The sequence below is a fragment of the Toxoplasma gondii genome, chromosome VI (genome assembly GCF_000006565.2).
Source record: "Toxoplasma gondii ME49 chromosome VI, whole genome shotgun sequence".
Classification (NCBI taxonomy): domain Eukaryota; phylum Apicomplexa; class Conoidasida; order Eucoccidiorida; family Sarcocystidae; genus Toxoplasma; species Toxoplasma gondii.
Window position 1 is genome coordinate 3,375,831 of NC_031473.1, and position 17,381 is coordinate 3,393,211.

Genomic DNA, 17,381 nt, shown 5'->3' on the forward strand with positions numbered 1-17,381 from the left:
CGACCGTGTACCACAACTCAGAACGCAGACGCGTGGTGCCGAGAATTTATTTGTTCACCTCGACAACCGATGTTGAACAATTTTGATGTCGAAGGAGACAGTTCGTTTCGCGGCAAAGAAACAGAGAGGGTGAAGCCCTCGACTCGGGGAGTTCAGCACATGCATGCATGTTCTAGAGTTTGAAGACCCCGGTAGAAGAAAAAAAGAAAAAAGCCTGTCTTTCCTCCGTCATTTTCTCTCCGTGTTTCATCTGATTCTTGAGCTCTGAATCCATGAGTTGCACTACGTTGCGACCGACATAGGTCTCCAGACTCCGTCACTGTTGCGGAGGGTCGCTGGCAAGTCGCTTGTCGCTGTACGAGAGTGGCTTTCTGTCGGACCTGAGGTTTTTCCCCGCCAGCGACCCGTCAAAACACAGACCTTTCTGCGAGAGACAGAGCACACACTCATCTGCAACCTTCGCGGGTGGCGCTTGAGAAAAGATGCCCAAAGGAGGTTCGAAAAAAGCATGCTGCGTCGCCTGCGTCGAGACGAAGATGTGTGACGAAACGTGTGACGCTTCCGCGGCTTTCTGTTGTGGCTCTACCGCTGCCGGAAGAGGACACAGATCGCGCCATGCGGATCGAGGACATCCAGGCTTCGGCTGGAAACGAAGCAAAAACAGACAACAGCCGTCGGGGGAGCCTCTCCCCCGTCGCTCTTCTCTCGCGGTGCTGCCATCAACTCCGGATTCGAAAAGGGAACCGTTTCCAACCTTTTCCTGTAAAAAGTTCCAGTTTTGGGTCACGAAGGCGACCCACACGGCCAACGCAGATGCACCAGCGGAAAGAACAGAGAAAAGCACAGAGCCCTCGCCGCGAGGAAGACGAGACGACAAACGAATTTAGAGGAGAAAACACGGACGCCAGAGGCAAAAGAAGGCAAAAACTCAACAGGGACGGGAAGAAACGGCGCGACACAAGAGACGGATGTAACGACCGGAGAGAGAGGGAAAAATACGTAAAAAAGAAGCAGAAACGACACACTCGTCAAAAGATCGAAGATGGTCGCCGCACCCCTATTGTCTCCTCCAACATCTGCACGCCTCGGAGAACAATGTTGCTATCAACGCGTCTCTGCAGAGACACATACACAGGAGAAATGAACCTCTTAAATCCATTCATCATTGAACAAAGACACAAACAAATAGAGAAAAAACGCCTTTCGAAACGAAACACCCATTGAAAAAACTGCCCAGACGCTCTCTTATGAGCAACGAATTCATCTAAACACTTTCACATCTACATGTACACATATATTTCTTGAAAATAAATTCACATATATATATATATTCATATTATAAGCAATAACATAAACATATAGATCTACATATACGTACATACAAAAATACACATATATATGTACAAATGAAGGCCCTCGTTGCTTCTGTGGGTTTCCTACTTTCCAAGGGTGTGTCAGGTAGAAAGAGGGCAAATGCGGAGTGTATTTCTCTTCTTTCTTCTCATCAAAGCGCGAGACAGAGTTCTATTAGGCACACGTATCTTGTCTTGTTAGTGGACTCTTGTGTCTTTCTCACTTTTTCCCCTCTTTGTTTGTCCGTACTTCACTTCGCATTGTGTCTCTTCCTTGCTCGTCTTTCCTCCGTTTCCTCCTCCTTTTCTCCGTCATGCTTGTCTTTCTTTCGCTTCTTTGTTCTGCCCTCTTTTCTTTCTTCCCCCGCCTTGTGTTTCTTTTTGTCGAAATCGTTTTCACTTACACGCAGTTGCGCCATGCGCCAGCTATATCGCCAGTGCTCAAGAAGCATGTAGCACCCCAGACCGAGACCGGAGAGGAGAAGAAATTGGTTTACGCGGCTGCTGAAGAATCTGGAAGAAAACACAGGTGACAGTTCCCTCCCGCCGACATGTCTGCCAGTTTAGAAACCCAATCGACAGCGCGTTTGAAAATACAGTTTTTCGCCTCCTTTTTGCGGCATGCGTGGTTTTCTGTCTCTCTCTTCTGTCTTTGCCAGCACACGCATCGGCGGACGTTTTCGTTCTTTCAACTCTTTGAGCCTTCCCTCATCTCTTCCTCACTTCTAGCAACCGATGTCTTGATCTTTGCCTCTTTCGAAGTTCCTACTTGCGACCTCAACTCTCGGAATTTTTCAAGCGACTCTGCTTCACTCGTTCTGAGTCATCTCGCGTTCACTAGCGAACCTGCCTCGTCTGCTCCATTTCCCACAAGAAAGACATCTACGGACATACAGATCCACATCTTCGCACATCTAAAAACTCATCTGGAAACGCAAACCTTTGTATCCAGACGACAGATGCATGCCCGTGTTAATCTATATATACATATACATATATATATATATATATATACATATGCGTATACAACACTATATATGTATACGTAAATATATATATATATATATGTATAATGTAGCACACGATTTAGAAAGATAGATGAATACACATCGGTGTGCGGCCCTATATATAAGTGCACACACCCTCCGTGTCTGAAGCCAGCTGTAGGGAGACATTAATAAAAAGAACTGTTTGCAGAATCTCCGTGCTGCTTTACCTCTTGAGCCACTCAAGAAATCGGTTTCGCGGCGCCTCCTCGCGCGACTGGTGCAGTGTCGCCTCCGAAGAAGCGGCGACTTCCGTTTTGTTTTGGATGATGATATTTGCAGGTTTCGCCGCTGCCAGCTGCAGCTGCATCATCTCTCCTCTCAGGCGAGACAGCTCCATCAGAATCAACAACTGGCCGCGGTCATCGTGCAACGCCGGCGCCGGGAACTGGCGGAAGCAAGAAATAAACACAACGCAAATGAAGGCAGGAGAAAGGCTGGGAGCTCGGTCGGCGTCAAGTCGAAGCAAACGCACGTAAAGAAACGAATAAAAAACGAGACCAAGAAAGGAAACAAAGCGAGGGGGCGAAGGGCCGAGAGGTCGTTGACACGAAACTGAATCTGGAACCATGAGAAGGACGGAAATCGAGAAAAACCAAGAAGGAAGGAAAAAACAAGAAAACTTGGGGACGAAAACCAGTGGATGAGAGCTTTGCACTTGAAACGACAGCTAAAACTGTGCACAGAAATAGCTTTCGACAACACCCCCAAAAGGACATCGAGAAGGAGGAAACTTAAGAGGAAAAAAACTGACTTCAGTTCTGCTTTATTCCACCAGAAAACCTTCACCATCTTCTACGCATCTGTATCACCGCACACACAAACACAAATACCTCTATGAATATATCAATATACATGCATATAGGCATCTGCATCTGAGCGTTGGTTTCACCTCTATCTCTCATCCAGAACTCGGAACTGGAAACGAGACTTGGAAAAAGGGAAGAGATCAGAAAAAGGACGCACCAGGTGTAGATCCTGCGCGAGAGGCCGGGAGAAGCGAACCAGCGGGCGCAGGACCTCCGCCCCCGTGGAGTGTGAAGCCTCCTGAGTCGGCGTCTGTGCATGCGGGACGACGCGATACATTGGCGGGTGTCTTTCCCGGTGGATATGCGCTTCCCTCTCTGTTTCCGAGTCGACGGAACGCGGCAAATGAAACAGAGACGACTGGGCAGACGGGAGAGAAGCGACAGACCGAGAAGAGGACGACGCGCAAGAGAGAGAGGAAGAGAGAGACTTCTGCGAGACTTCTCCACTTCCTCCGAAGCGCTGGAAAAGTTTTCCAAGCCGACTGTCGGCGAAGGCGGCGTACAACGGACCAGGACCTGCCGAGCAAAGTTCCTCTTGTGCGTGGGGAGACACAGAGAACTCGGAAGCATCGGAAGACGCCGAAGAATCAGCAGAACGCGCCGCCGTGCATGCAGACGCGGGATGGGCGCACGACGACGAAAGAAGAGTTTCCTTCTTCTCCGCGAGTCTGTCCTCAGCTGCAACTCGCATTTCTCTCTCCTCGCTGTGGTCCTCTTGCGCTGTTTCTGCTGTGTCTCCCGCGTCTCCCAGGGCCTCCACTCCAGAAGCAGAGAAAGAAGAAGAGAAAGAAGAAGAGAGGGAAGTAGAGAGAGAAGCAAGAGAAGACAAAGGAGAAGACGAGGAAGCAGGGAGGGGACAAGGAGAGGACGCGGGCAGAGAAGAGAAGGAGGCAGAAGAGAGAGAAGGAAAAGAAGAAGAGGAAGGTGGAAGAGAAGAAAACGAGGAAGAAGACAGAGGAGAAGACGAGGAAGGCGGGAGAGAAGAAAACGAGGCAGAAGAGAGCGAAGGAGAAGAAGCAGAAGAAGGGAGAGAAGAAAAGGAGGAAGACGGAACCGGAGAAGAGAGAGAAGAAGGTGGAGAGGAAGAAGGAAAAGAAGAAGGGAGGGAAGAAAAAGAGGTGGAATGGAGGGGAGAAGAACAGGAGGAGGAAGAGAGAGACGAGAAAGAAGAGGAGAGAGAAGAAGGAAGAGAAGGAGACGCGAAGAAAGACATCAGAGACGACTCGAAGGAACCAGTGGTAGTGGAGGGGAGAGAGGGCAAGCGGCAGGCGCGCGAGAGAAAAAAAGAGAAAGTTCCGTTTTCGCAAGAAGGCGAAATGCGGAGGGTAGAAAGTGGAGGCACTTTGCCCAGGTTCTAGATTCTCTCGTGCATGCGAAAAAAGCTACCTCTCTTCGCGATGCGGTCAATCAAAAGACGAGGAAGGACGACACAACGAGACAACAGGGACCAGAGAAAAGCGCGGAGGAAAACCGGAAGAAAGGAAGATGGAGAGGAAAAGACAGCGAGAAGACGAGGAGAAGCGAGAAGAAGAAGAAGCGAGGAAAATGACAGGAAAGGAGAGAAACGACGAGGCGATGGAGGGAGAGTCTGGGGTGACAGGAAATCACACGGAACGGCAGTCCGACCTCAAAGAATCACGAAGCGTAAACCAGTCATCGGGGAAACTGAGACGGAGGAAGACTTTCATGCAAGAAAACGAGAAGAAGCGACATGTTCAATCCGTTTTCGACAGAGTTTGCAACGTCCTACTGGTTCGACGAGCAGCTTTTCGCACAGAGCACGCGAGCAGCGACTCCGCTGCCAGCTCGGCGTTCTGAGCGTCTGTCTCTCGGCGCGGAAACGGAGGGCAGAAACGGAGAGCAGAAACGGAAAAAGGCGCAGAAAAGGAGGAGAACATCCAAGAAAGATCGGGCAAAAGGAACAAAGGACGAAAAACGAAGATAAGAATCTCTGAGGGACCGAGAGCGAGAAAAAGTTCAAAGTCGCCGGGAAGCAAGCGACGGCGTACCTCGCTCCAGAGACACACGCAGTTGACGAGAATAGCGCATGCGACCAGCCGCCTTTTAAAGCGAAATCTTGAGACTCACGATCTCTGAAAAAAAGTAACAAGTTAGAGAACATGGGAGGCCTTCTCGAGAGCGAGGAGCAGCCGAGAAAGAGGGAGAGAAATGCAGAAAACGCAAGTTCCCCGGATTCGCCTGAAAGGCGCAGGAGGTCGCGATACGCCGCGAGCTGGGCAAGGGCGCTCTCTGAAGTTTTCACCTTTCTCGTCGTCTTTCCATATTTTTTCAGGATTTACCTCAACTAGATTCGCAGCTCCTTATTCACACGCATGTATGTGTCTGTCAGAGTGCGTTTCTGTATTTGCGTAGAAAAAGGAAGAGGGTGAGTTCTCGCCTTCTTGAAAGCTGTGCTTCCAGAGACGGAGAGAGGAGCGAGAAGCCTGTCAAAGAAGTGAGGAACAAAGCTCATTCGTTAGTGCCCTTGAAGAGTTTAATTGTGTCATTCAGTCTTCCAGACGAAACACACAGATTGAGGCGCTTGAGACTCATTCTCTCATCGCAAAGGACTTGTGCGCAGCGTTCGTCCATCGCTTCTTCGCTTTCTTCTGGGTGCCTGACGACTTCGTCCCCGCTAGTCTGTTCCCGACTGAAAAGCGGGCAAGAGAAGAAAGGGTTTAGACAAAAAAGCTTAGCTCCTGCAGAACGCGCTTTCTCCCAGGACCTCCCTTTTTCATTGTTGAGGCGGTGCGCGCTCGTGGATTCTCGTCTTTTTTCCTTTCTCTTGCCGCCCCCATTCCCTCGAGGGGAGAATAACAAGGGCGGTTGGAGTGGTGGAAGAGACCAGAGCAAGAAGAAACGCGAGAAACGAGAGAGGTTAGCCATGTCCTGAGGAGCAGAGAGGACCGGAAGGAAAAGGGCATGCCGCGGGTGTGAAAATGGAGAGGAACAGAGGAAAAACTTCCGACCTCGGCGAAGATGCTACCGAGTAGGAGAGGGGGGTGCGTAGCCTTTCTTCTCTCACCATGGAAGCCCCAGAAGAAGACCTGCTCGACCTCTTAGCTGCGTTCGATTCTCTGCCCGAGAACTCAGACGCAGAACGCGATGGACAGCGAAGTTCTTCGGCCTCGCAAGCCACTGAACGAGGAGACACCAGTCATGAGGAACGGTGCGCAGGAGACAGGGGTGAAGCGTCGGGAGCAGACGGGGAAGAGCGAGAACACAGGGAACAGAGAGAAGAAGGAGGTCGAGAACACCGAGAGACAGGTGCAGAGCGAAGCTCGGCTTCGCGTTCCACCTCGAGGGCGGAGCTCGTAACGTCTCGACTGCCTACAGGGCATGCGCCTGCGATGCTTCCGTCTGGTCCTCTTGAAGAGCGAGAAAGACCGCAATCAGGCGCGGGAGAGACACCCGCTTCGGCCCTCTCTGACAGGACTCTGTGGAACGACGCGACGGCGTCTGCACACCCCAACGCCAGAGGAGGAGGAGACCTCGCGGAGAGGCGAGGAGAAACGCTTTTTCGCGGAGCCGCAGAGAGAGGTCAGTGGGAGACTCGGCGAACTGGGGCAACTTTAACACAGTGCTTCGACAGAGAAGGAGAGCAGAGAAATCGGAGTGAAGGCGGAGAACGCGTGAACGATCCTTTTGCGTTGGACGACGGTCTCGCCGAATTCTTCGATGCCACTCTCCCGGCGACGCGAGTCGAAAGATGGGCAGACTTTCTGGCTCAGAGATCAGAGAGACAGAGGGAAGCTGCATGCGTTGCGCAGTCTCCTCTCGCTGCCCGGCAGACTCCAGGATCGCCTTCTGTGTCGCTGGCGTCTGCTAGAAGCAATTTTACTCTCTCTCGAGGACCTCCCATCTCTCCGCCCCTACGAAACACTCGAGCTGCTTCTACCTCGAACCGAGTCGCTTCCGCTCTCTCGTCTTCTCTGTCGTCTCCTATCCCTGCTTCTTCGGCCGGCTGTGCGGCGTCTGCGCCTTGCTCTTTGGAGTTCTCTCGAAGAGAAGAGGGAGACACTGGCGAGGAAGTCACTCAGAGTCGAGAGCGCAATCGGGACATACAACCCAGCGGAGCCGTCGCGGCGACGGCGCCTCTCCCTGGGGTGTACAGACACCCCCCAGGCGAGACAGGACTGGCCACCACCCGCTTGCGACACCGGCCTCTCTCGTTAGCAGATTACTTTTCGCGAGGCCAGCAGCCAAGGCGGAGGTGCCTGGGCGCTTCGGCTGACGCGGAAGGCTCGACTGAAGGTCGCGAGGAATCGACTCCAGCTTCGTCGCTGTCTTGTTCGAGAAATCCTCTTTCTTCTTCTTCTCTCCCGTCTCTCTCTTCTTCTCTTTCCTCTTCTCTTTCTGGTTCTTCTCTTGCTTCTCCCTCGCTTTCTTCTTCTTCTCTTCCTTCTATTTCTTCTCTCTCATCTCCTTCTGCGGCGTCTTCGTCCTATGGAACAGAAGGGGCGCAGGGGACAAGGGGACGGCCTGGTTCTCTGAACCAGCACAGAATTTATTCTCCTGTCTCTGCTTTCCCTCCCCCTATATCCCCTCCTTCGCCTCTTCGTCCGCCCTCTTCTTGCTCCTCTTCTTCCTCTTCTTCCTCCGCTTCTTCTTCTTCCTCTTCTCCTTCGTCCTCTGCTCCTTCCTCTTCTTCTTCCTCTTCTCCTTCTTCATCTGCTCCTTCCTCTGCTCCTTCCTCTTCTCCGTCTTCCTCTTCTTCTTCGGCTTCCGTCTCGGCGGCTGCTTCCGAAGAAGGCTCATCTCGGCGGCCGCCTTCGAGAGTTCCTCCACCACCTGGCGCGGGAGGCGGAGCTGCTCCTCCGAAGAAGCGACAGACTGCCTTGCGGTGGGCGCCGCTGCCTGGGCCAAGACAACTCGGAGGCGCCAGTTTCTTCTTCGGGCAGGAACAGGAGTGCCCTGTCTGTCTCGCCGAATTCGGAGCTGTCGCGGAGCTCGCGTCTGTCGACGACTGTCGACATGCGTTCTGTCTCGCATGCATATCGAAGTGAGCTGCAGAAGGTGAAGAGAGCCTTCTCTCCGGTCCTCTGCATCCGCGCGCTGCTTGCGTGGATGACATTTCTAGGGAGGCCAACGCGCCCCAAGCGAGACTCAGTCTAATGGAGACTCACTCAAAACGGGCAGAAGCTGTCCATACACCCGACACACATACACTGTGTGTGTTTGCGGTGTGGTGGCACATGTACATGAGAAACATGGACAAAATGAGAAATCTTCATCAGCTTCAACTCTCTGAGACATCAACCAAGATTTTAAAAATCACACGTCGATCCGTTTCGTCACCATATATATATATATATATATACATATATATGTTCCTACAGATAAATTCTGTTTACATATATATATATATATATATGTATATATATGTGTATACATGCGCATGCAAATATACACCACGTGCATGTATATATGTATACATATATGTAAATGTGTATATTAAACGCGTACAAGGACAGATGTCTTGGTGTATGTAAATGGAGGTCATGTGTGTCTTGCGTCGAGCACACAAAACTCTGCATGTTTCTTTTTTCTCGATTGTTTTTCGTTTGTTAGGTGGGTGCGCCAGAGTCGCTCTTGTCCTCTCTGTCGAGGCCCGACGACGACAGTCTCTCTCTGGAAGGCGCGGGCGCATGCAAAGCCGGACGAGCGAGAAAAAGTTGAAGGCAGCGAAGGAAAAGAAGAACCTCTCGCGCTTCGAGCGTTTGCCTACGCGCGTCGTCTGCAGCCAGACCGAAACAACGTTCTCAAACCTGTTCCTCTGGGCACCAGTGAGGAGACAGAGAAAAAGCTCTTTTTTGGAAAAAACAGCCGAGAAAAAAGCAAAGAGAGTGCACTTTCAATGCCTTCTAAGGGAGACAGGAAAGCAGCGAAACGGCCCACCATAGACAATCCCTTCTTGGGGTGGCAGGCGCAAAAATAGAAGAAATGTATCGGATGCTCTGTGTACGTATTTTCTGCATTTTTTTATCTGCTTGTACTTTTCTGTGTTTCTCTGCCTTCTCATCTCCATGCTCGTCTCTGTGCCTTCCTTTCTCCAGGAGTTTTTTTTCTCTCGCACGCATGCGCACGTTTTGCTTCCTTTTCTCTGTTCTTTCGTGGACGTCGATTCTTGTTGAAAACACAGCTTTCTCAAGCTCCCTCTGAAAAAAATGCTGGGGGTCCCGAAGAAAGACCTCCAATACGAGGGCACTTTAAACGGGATCTCTGCTGCTCCAGTTCACGGGTGATTTGCGTGTTTTTCCACAAAATGTCGTCGATTCTCCGCGATGAAAACATCGCGAGCAACGGCCCGACGCGACTGCGCCAAGTCTCTTCCGCGTTTCCTCTTGTTTTTGCAGAAAGCTCGAGAAACTCGAACCACACCCGAGGTGTAAGACGCATGCAGCCTCGACGCGCGAAGGCCTCTCCAGTCACTCGGCCGACAGCGAGGCCTCTTCGCCCTGCTTCTTCTTCAGCCTCCGACTTGAGAGAAGAAATACAGTTGGATGCACAGAACAGGCAACCAGACGTCGCAGACACACATGAAATCGAGGTCCTGGAGAGTGTTGAAACCACGCAAGCTTAAAACCAACTCTAATGTACCGCGTAACAAACCATTTCATTGTGGTCTTCAAAAGAGAGCCATACACATATATATATATATATATATGTATATTGTACGTGTAGGTGTTCATGTCTATGATAGACACAGACAGTGACGTACACAATATATATATATATATATATGTACGCATAGATATAAGGGAGATCTGAGCATGCATGTTTGGGTTTGTGTTTCAGTATTGGTATCAGCATTTGCTTTTATATAGTTATATCGTGCATATTTTTCTTTATCATTTTTGCAGTTTTAATATACTTGCGTAGGCAGCTCTTTGGAATCCGTGAGCGTTTTTTGTGCGTGTCTACAGTGAGTCGCGCCTGTTTTGACTTCGAAATGTTGCATGCATTGGGGATTTTGGTGGTGTCATTTCTCGCTCCTAGTGCGAAGCCGCGACAGGCACGCACTGGAAGAAAAACGTTTTGCATGCGACATGCAAGAACAATCCGAACTGCTCAAGGAAACTTCTGTCGCGCGCTGCGGTGCAAGTGCGGGAAGATGAAAAGGCGCCGAATCGCCGACTGTCGCTTGGTGGCTCTGAGAACCATCTGAAGAGGATGTCTTAGAGCAACAGAGATGGTCAGGGTGGTACCGAATCCTTCTTCGCGTAGCGTTGAATCCCATTTCATGGACGAGTAAGGCGATCAGCATCGTCTTGTCCAAGAATCGCATGCATCTGCGCAGTACTTCTCTCGCTGCTCATGCGAGTAGGAACAGAAGTCCACATGCTTCTCGTAGGACATAACCGACGTAACATGTCCTGTCTGAGAGATACACTTGCCCCCAGTACGATAGTGTCCTGATCATACCCTGATGACTCGCTTGCTCTCGCTGTCAAACGAAAACGTTCCAGATGTGACTAGGAGTCCCAATCGGAATTGCAATCCTCAGAGAGAAAGGACCCTCAGTCGCCACGCGAGTGTGTACCAGAGAAACCGTAGTTTTTTGAGGGAGTTCGGACTCCAAGTGCTTTGCAAGAGCGTTTTTCTCGAATCGCGCGCAGGCGGGAGAAACACCAGTTGACGTATCATCTTCACAGCTCTTGCGCGAGATTCGACCTTGCCTGGTGCAACAGATCGATCAGTCTTGGTTCTGCAAGATTTCGATGTACGGACGGAGTTCCACGACTCTTCTACGCACGCTTGAAAGGGTGCGCATCGCGAACGGGAAAACATCGTCTTTCCGGCTCTTATCCTAGGGTTTACCGATAAACAAAGATGCATTGATCTGGCTACAGATAATCGACCATAAAAGCGTCCGATGTGTGCGTGCCCCTGCACATGCAAACATATATATATATATACATGCATATATATATATATATACATGCATAAATATACATACATATGTTTTGATTTGTGTGTATTTGTATGTGTACATGGAACTGTGATGGGGTCCTCACAGAAGGATAGAAGTAAACTCAGTGGCGTTACCAGATGCAATTTTTAAATTCTTTTCGAGTGCATGCGTTTCGGGTGTTGCTTTCGGGGCTCGATTGCGGCAAGGCGAGAAACACTGTAGTTCTGAGACACCTGAAAGTTTCCTAACGCCGGTTTTTTTCGGCACTGCAGTGACGTCTGGGGAGCTAAACGAGAGTGGTTACACGTTTGACGTTTCTCAGAGTCGCAGTGCTCTGCTGCAGAGAGACGCTCTTGCGACCGCCCGACAGTCAGAAGAATGCGCTTTCAGCTGCTCTTGAGGCCTTCGCCGGCAAAGTTGTGAAAAAGAAGCCTCGAGATCGGCGTCTTCTGCTTGGCCCATCTTACATGAGCCCAGAGACGCGTTGGACTGTAGGCGATCTGTAAAGACTCCTGAAAGAATCGAATGTTTCTCTCCGATACATCGATACTGGTTCTCCTTGTTTCTCCGCATTGACAAGCATTTCTGTTCCTGTTATCGCTGTGGCCGTGTGCGGTGTTCCGTCGCATCATTAGATGGGTGTGGGTGGGGATATCAGAGATACCGAAGAAGGCAGCGACAGCTTCTGTCTCTGCGTGATCTTTGCTGACATAAACATCTCTTCATCTGTCGTCTCCCGCTCGATCACTGTTCCTTGTGGGTCTCCTTCCTTTCGCTATATCACCTGATTTCTCTCCGCCTGCTCATCGCTCTGGGCATGTGTTGTGATCTTGACTCGTTTCTCGTCTCTTCGTTTTCTTCTTCAGTTCCAGAAGTCTTGTGAATCACCTTTCCTCCACGTTCTCCCCGTTCGCCTCTTTTTGCCCGACCGACTGTGCACTCTTGCTCGCTTCACCTGACAGTTTCTCTTCAGTCCTTCGACACAGAGTCCCTTTCGTTGTGGGTTTCTGTGTGTGTTCCCGTTCGATCTTCCGTCATTTCCCTCGCTTCTCTGACAGACTTTCAGTTTTTGCGCATCAAATCGTCTTGCCTTTGCTCCTAGTCTCTTTCAGCATTTCACGGATAGCAGCCTGAGAAAGAAGCGACGCATGTGCAGCAAGTGAAAACATCCCCAAGACGTCAAACGCTCTACAAGGCGGTGGGTAAAGGCGATATACAGAGACGGTCAGGAGTCCCCCAGCTACACAGCAAGCCAAATCGGCATTTGAGAGGCATCTGCGACGTTCAGGAGCACCGGAATGGCTGCGTGCTGCAATCCGTGAAGAATCCGATAAAATGAAATGCCACGAATCGTCCTAACTTCACAGCATATGCGCAGAGCAAATCTCAGGGAAGCCGAGAAAGGGTGAAGCAGAGAAAAACTCGACAGAAGCAGCAGCACCCAAGAATCCGTGCTCTGTAGGATTGCAGCAGCATTTTCCTTCTATTGCCATTTGTTTTCGCAAACCTCAGAAACCGCTTGTCGACTTACCTGCAGGGAAGGTCGTTCCAAAAGTTCCCCGGCACTCGCGCGTTTTCGGGGATCTCTTTGGAGCATGAGATTTGCCAAGGCCTGGATCTCCGAAGAGAAGACTTCCGGCAACGGAGCAATCTGCAGAAATGCGAGGGAAAACAGGAAAAACGAGTGAGCAAACGAAAGCGACCAACATCTGAGACATACAAGAGCATCCGGTTGAAGCTGAAACAGATACTCAAACACAAAAGGGACTGTTTACATGCGAGACAGAATCGTACCCCTGCATTTTGACACGCAGATATACCACAATGCATTTGTCTACTTCCATCCGTAACACACATATTTGTAGACGTATGTGGATGTACATTTGTACAGGTATATATATATATATATATATATATATATATATATGTTTATGTAAACGGACGCGTTGGCGTGGAATGGAGACTGCCCCGCAGATGCATGTGCAGTCAGAAGAGGTCCTCCGGCTGTTTAACCGATGAGATGCTCCCGGCTTATATTTCGGTGCACACACCACTTGGTAACTGCTTTTTCATGGCAGGCAAGAGCGTTGTCGTCTTGTGTTTCACCTGCATGTTCTGAATTTTGTAGCAGAGGTCAGGGATTGAGGTGGCCATGTGAAAAGGAGTTCGGAAAGTAGCCATTTCATAGAGAACGCAGCCGGCAGCCCAGATGTCGCTTGCGGTCGCGTATGGGTTTCCCTGCACAGGGAGAAAACGATTTTCGATGTCTGACGAAGCGCACAGCTTGTGCCCACCGGCTTTGTCGAAACAGGTGAAAAGGGAGGGTACGAAAAGCGAACGGACGAAGAAAAACTTCACCCGCCAGCGTCGTGTCAGGGCGAGGCAGGCCTCCAGACGTTCAGAAGTCTCACGCAAAAAACCTGAGTTGATCTTGCTGCTATTTTGTGTGCTCAGTGCGTTTCTCTTCCGCTTCCTGTGTTTTTCAAAAAGACTCTTGGTCCTCGGTTCACAGAAAATACAGGCAAGGACGCGTGAGGGGTCTTTTCAGAATCGGCGCGGGATGGACAGAAAACAACAGGGGAAGCATGCGAGAAACTCTCAGAGGTGATGAGTCCCGGTACGATGAGACGGATACAAAATCCAGAGTCTATGTCTTAAGTCACGCACTTTGTTTCACGAGGTGTGTAACTTCGACGAATCTGTCGGTATGGTCGAAGTACAGTCTCGGCAAGGTATCGATGAGAATGTTCGCTCGCCTTGCAAAGGCTCTTTCAGGCGTTTCCTTCTCTTTGAAAAGTTCCTCTCTTTCTGGGAATATGTTCTTTCATTTTTCTTCTACGTTTTCCTGTGAGTCTCACCGCACACAACTCCGGGCTCAAGTAGTAAGGGCTGCCGATGAACGTGTTCGCTTGCGCATTTGTGTAATCCAGAAGTTTGCTGATGCCAAAGTCAGCGAGGCGAATGCGCCCGTCCCAGTCGACGAGCAAATTCTGACTCTTTATATCTTGCAGGGAAGAAAGACAGGGAAAAAAGAGACTCCTTTGCTTTCAGAGAGACAGAGAAAAGACAGTTAAGACACACCGACATGTGCACCGGCGTGCCCAGATTCAAGCGGATAGCCTTTTGTAGGTTGACGCACATGGTCGAGACGATGAGGCGGTCGCTTGCTTTGTTGACAAGATGTCAATAGCGCTAAAAGCAGCCCGATAGAAAAGAGCACAACGGCGTAAAACGCGATCGCACTTTCTTCCTGGACAAAGACGGAAACTCTTGTCGGAACGTGTTGCTTGAAGCTTCCTGCTTTCGTTACACAGGAGAGTTCACCTTGGTTATCTCTGTGCTGTAAACGGCAACTAGCTGTCTACGTGAAGCGTTTGGAGTCTCCGTGTGTTTCCACGACTTTGGCCAGACTGGCGCGGAATGATACCGGAGTAGGCAATGCATAGATCAGCCCTAAACTCGCATTTTACCACGAGAGAAAGCAGGCCACCACCGTCGTTTCTTTCCTCAGAACTATGCAGCAGTGCTGACCTCGATGAATGATTTTGTGGCTGTGGATGTGTTTCAGAGCCATGAGAATCTGAGCGAGCCATCGGAGAATTTGTGCTTCTTTGAACGGCTTTCGAGTCCGGCTTTGCTTTTCGATTACGCCTGCGAGGTCTCCGTCTGTAAAGAAACAGGAGGAGCAAGAAAAATGCATCATGCCGAAAGAGAGAAAGTTTCAGCTGCTCTTGGATTCATCTTTTGATCCCCGTCTACCGGACTGTTTGTGTTGGTGGCAGAGCAGAGTCAAGATTAAGACTGTGGTAAACCGCTCACGTTGGGGTTCACATGCATGCCAAATCGAAGATACGAAAAAGAACCGGCCAGACAGCTAAATACAGTTGACGGTTGACAGTTTATGCGCAAGCGCGGAGGCAGCCTTTCTACAGCTCTTGCTCAACCAAGAAACAGGACTTCTTTTTCTGTTGTCCGGTGGAGACCACCAGAGAGTCCTCAAGTGAAGATGAGAGACTTCTAGCGTCTGTCATCAGCAGCTGAAGATAAAACATTGTCATGACACGTCGATGCAGAAGGTGAACTTATAGACGCAGGGCAAACAACTCGAACCAATGAACTGCTGCTGCCATCGCACCTCCTTGCTGGCTTCTCGCCCTCCTTGCACAGGAAGCAAAACCGCAATCAGAGAGTGGTACAAGTGTGTTGCGAACGTGAAGATATATCGTATATTTTCCATTACCACACTATAAAGATAGATGCGACGAGTTTATACGTACACATTGCTATAACTTGAATCGAATAAACAGAGACAGAAGAGGACCTAAGATACTGCTGAAGACTCCAGACATAAAGAAGACGGACACCCGAGTGTTCTATGGCTGCTGTAACCCCCTACCCTGCTGAACTCCTTTTACACAGGTAGGTTAGGCAGCTGCATGCGTTCAGACTTGAATCGCAATTCTGTGTCGGTTTGTGACGATGCATAGACTTCCTTTTACTCTTCCAAATCAGTAGACAGACTATGGGGATAAAGAAACGCGTTAGAGTTTCATGTCCTAGATTTACCGGCACAATAATTCATGACGATGTTCAAAGTGTTTCCTTCCATGAAACTGTCAAGGTACCGAACGACAAACGGGTGCTCAAGCCGAGCAAGGAGCTGCAAAAAAGGAATGTCAGAAACAAGAGTTCTGAAAGCCTTCTTTCTGCTGTTTCTCTGCTCTTCGTTTTTTCTAACGGGCATTTCTCAAACGTTTTTTCATTCACTCAGAGAGGCAACTCCCCAGGTTCACGAAGAAGGCGAGTGCAGATGTGATTTTGTTTCCACCCTAAGGGCACATGAATGTCCATCTAATTCTCTAAGGCACCTGCGGCTGCGTTGCTGCACCTTCTGAATAACTGGACCTGACGCCGGAATTTCCTGCAGATGGCACAGAAAGCGGATTTTTCAAAGTTACAGCGTTGGACGGACCTGAACTTCAGTTACGCACGATTGTCGTTCCTTCGCTGTCATTCGCGAAACGTCAATGACTTTTATTACACATCTGCGAGAATCACAAAACAGGCAAGGCGCATCGAGATCTTTTGGTGGTCGTCCAAATCCGACCCTTCCACATAGAACAGTTTGCGTCACCCGAGCAACACAGTGAGCTAAATGGATACAAAGATCGCGACACGCACTCTGGAATTCACGCACACAAGGTACATCACGATGTTCAGTCGATTTCTGGGCTGAACTGGCGGTTTGTTTCAGTGCCCAAGGCGGAGCAGCACAGCAACTCTTCCCACCAAATGCACAAGATGCCTCTGAAGCATATATAAACGCAGGAGTGATACCTGTAGTTATTTGAAGTACAAAGGTGGTGCAAAGCTCGCCGTTAACTTAGTTACGATACAAGGTCCTTGCTGGTTAGCCGGTAAGACGACGAACCTAGAACGAGGTATGGTGGAGAAAAAAAACGAGGATTCACACTGGAGGTGTCGTTTTCTCTCCGTGTCAACACGCGTTGTGCCGGCTTCGTCCAGAAATTACCCTCTTGTGGCTGAGACAGAAGATATTTTACGGTTCTTTCAAGTTCCACATGACTTTACAAGCGGGCGTTTTTCCGCAGATAACGGCACATCGACGAACCCCCCGATCTGGATATTCCAAGGGTGACAACTCACTTGTTTCCATCGAAATCGCGAGCGAGGAAAGCGGTCCCGTAGGCGCCTTCCCCGATTGCCTCGAGACAGGTGTATTTCTCCATTTTCGCTTCCTTGAAATCTTTGCGCAAGGGGCAAAGAATGCAGACTTTGAGCACGCGAAACTAGAAGCTGCAAGTACACTGAGAAGACAAACGCCGACCGCTCTGGTGACGCAACGCGTTTAACGCAGGCAATCGCAGATCAGGTTGTAGATTTAAGACGCGCCAAACTCTCGCAGAAACAAGCATAACATGCGGCCTTTTGCCGTCCGATAAAAAACCACCGGTACACACGAGAGCGATTTCCACCTACAAAAGTTTTTGACGAGGATATCCCAGGCACAAGACTCGCGAAAAAAGGGCACGCAAAGAGCCACTTTACGTCAAGCATATTCGCACAACTCCTCCAAGTCGCCAAGGTCGCCTTCCACGTAGATGTCGAGCGATGGGAAGAACGGCCGAAAAGCCACTCCTTGCTTCTCCACTGTTTTTCGCTTGAAAAAGACGAGAAGTCGAGCGCCACGGAGTCACTCGTGAACAATGGTCTCGCTCTGTCAGTGTCAAAAGGAAGT

General features: G+C 49.9%; 3 protein-coding genes across 3 annotated transcripts; 1 reads left to right on the forward strand and 2 right to left on the reverse strand.

The window, feature by feature from the left end:
- Positions 1 to 109: 109 nt before the first annotated feature.
- TGME49_244600 (hypothetical protein) lies at positions 110 to 5,158 on the reverse strand. The gene is made up of 4 exons (XM_002366908.2): positions 3,365 to 5,158; positions 2,569 to 2,786; positions 1,757 to 1,865; positions 110 to 1,115 (listed from the first exon to the last, which is right to left on the reverse strand). Exons 1-4 carry the CDS (start codon positions 4,418 to 4,420, stop codon positions 1,029 to 1,031), a joined length of 1,470 nt encoding a protein of 489 aa, XP_002366949.1. The 5' UTR covers positions 4,421 to 5,158; the 3' UTR covers positions 110 to 1,028.
- Positions 5,159 to 6,047: 889 nt separating this feature from the next.
- On the forward strand, positions 6,048 to 10,372 carry TGME49_244610 (zinc finger, C3HC4 type (RING finger) domain-containing protein). Its single transcript, XM_018780724.1, has 3 exons — positions 6,048 to 8,209; positions 8,779 to 8,993; positions 9,564 to 10,372. The coding sequence occupies exons 1-3, from the start codon at positions 6,234 to 6,236 to the stop codon at positions 9,788 to 9,790; spliced, it is 2,418 nt and encodes an 805-aa protein (XP_018637560.1). The 5' UTR covers positions 6,048 to 6,233; the 3' UTR covers positions 9,791 to 10,372.
- A 610-nt stretch (positions 10,373 to 10,982) lies between these two features.
- On the reverse strand, positions 10,983 to 17,194 carry TGME49_244620 (NEK kinase). Its single transcript, XM_002366910.2, has 8 exons — positions 16,790 to 17,194; positions 16,095 to 16,167; positions 15,689 to 15,782; positions 14,654 to 14,788; positions 13,981 to 14,126; positions 13,229 to 13,360; positions 12,654 to 12,773; positions 10,983 to 12,431 (listed from the first exon to the last, which is right to left on the reverse strand). The coding sequence occupies exons 1-8, from the start codon at positions 16,870 to 16,872 to the stop codon at positions 12,363 to 12,365; spliced, it is 852 nt and encodes a 283-aa protein (XP_002366951.1). The 5' UTR covers positions 16,873 to 17,194; the 3' UTR covers positions 10,983 to 12,362.
- Between the last annotated feature and the right edge of the window lie 187 nt (positions 17,195 to 17,381).

Bases quoted from the DNA above. Each gene is read 5' to 3' on its own strand.
- TGME49_244610 (XM_018780724.1), top strand. From the start codon at position 6,234: ATGGAAGCCCCAGAAGAAGACCTGCTCGACCTCTTAGCTGCGTTCGAT. The intron at 8,210-8,778 runs GTGAGCTGCAGA...TTCGTTTGTTAG, and splicing joins TGTCTCGCATGCATATCGAA to GTGGGTGCGCCAGAGTCGCT. The intron at 8,994-9,563 runs GTGAGGAGACAG...TTGTTTTTGCAG, and splicing joins ACCTGTTCCTCTGGGCACCA to AAAGCTCGAGAAACTCGAAC.
- TGME49_244600 (XM_002366908.2), bottom strand. From the start codon at position 4,420: ATGTCTTTCTTCGCGTCTCCTTCTCTTCCTTCTTCTCTCTCCTCTTCT. The intron at 2,787-3,364 runs GTGCGTCCTTTT...TGCTTCCGCCAG, and splicing joins TCGCGCAGGATCTACACCTG to TTCCCGGCGCCGGCGTTGCA. The intron at 1,116-1,756 runs GTAAGTGAAAAC...GTGTCTCTGCAG, and splicing joins GGCGCATGGCGCAACTGCGT to AGACGCGTTGATAGCAACAT.
- TGME49_244620 (XM_002366910.2), bottom strand. From the start codon at position 16,872: ATGGAGAAATACACCTGTCTCGAGGCAATCGGGGAAGGCGCCTACGGG. The intron at 14,789-15,688 runs GTAAATCTAGGA...GTTTCTTTACAG, and splicing joins CGTCATGAATTATTGTGCCG to ACGGAGACCTCGCAGGCGTA. The intron at 12,774-13,228 runs GTGAAACACAAG...GCATTTCTGCAG, and splicing joins ACAAAATTCAGAACATGCAG to ATTGCTCCGTTGCCGGAAGT.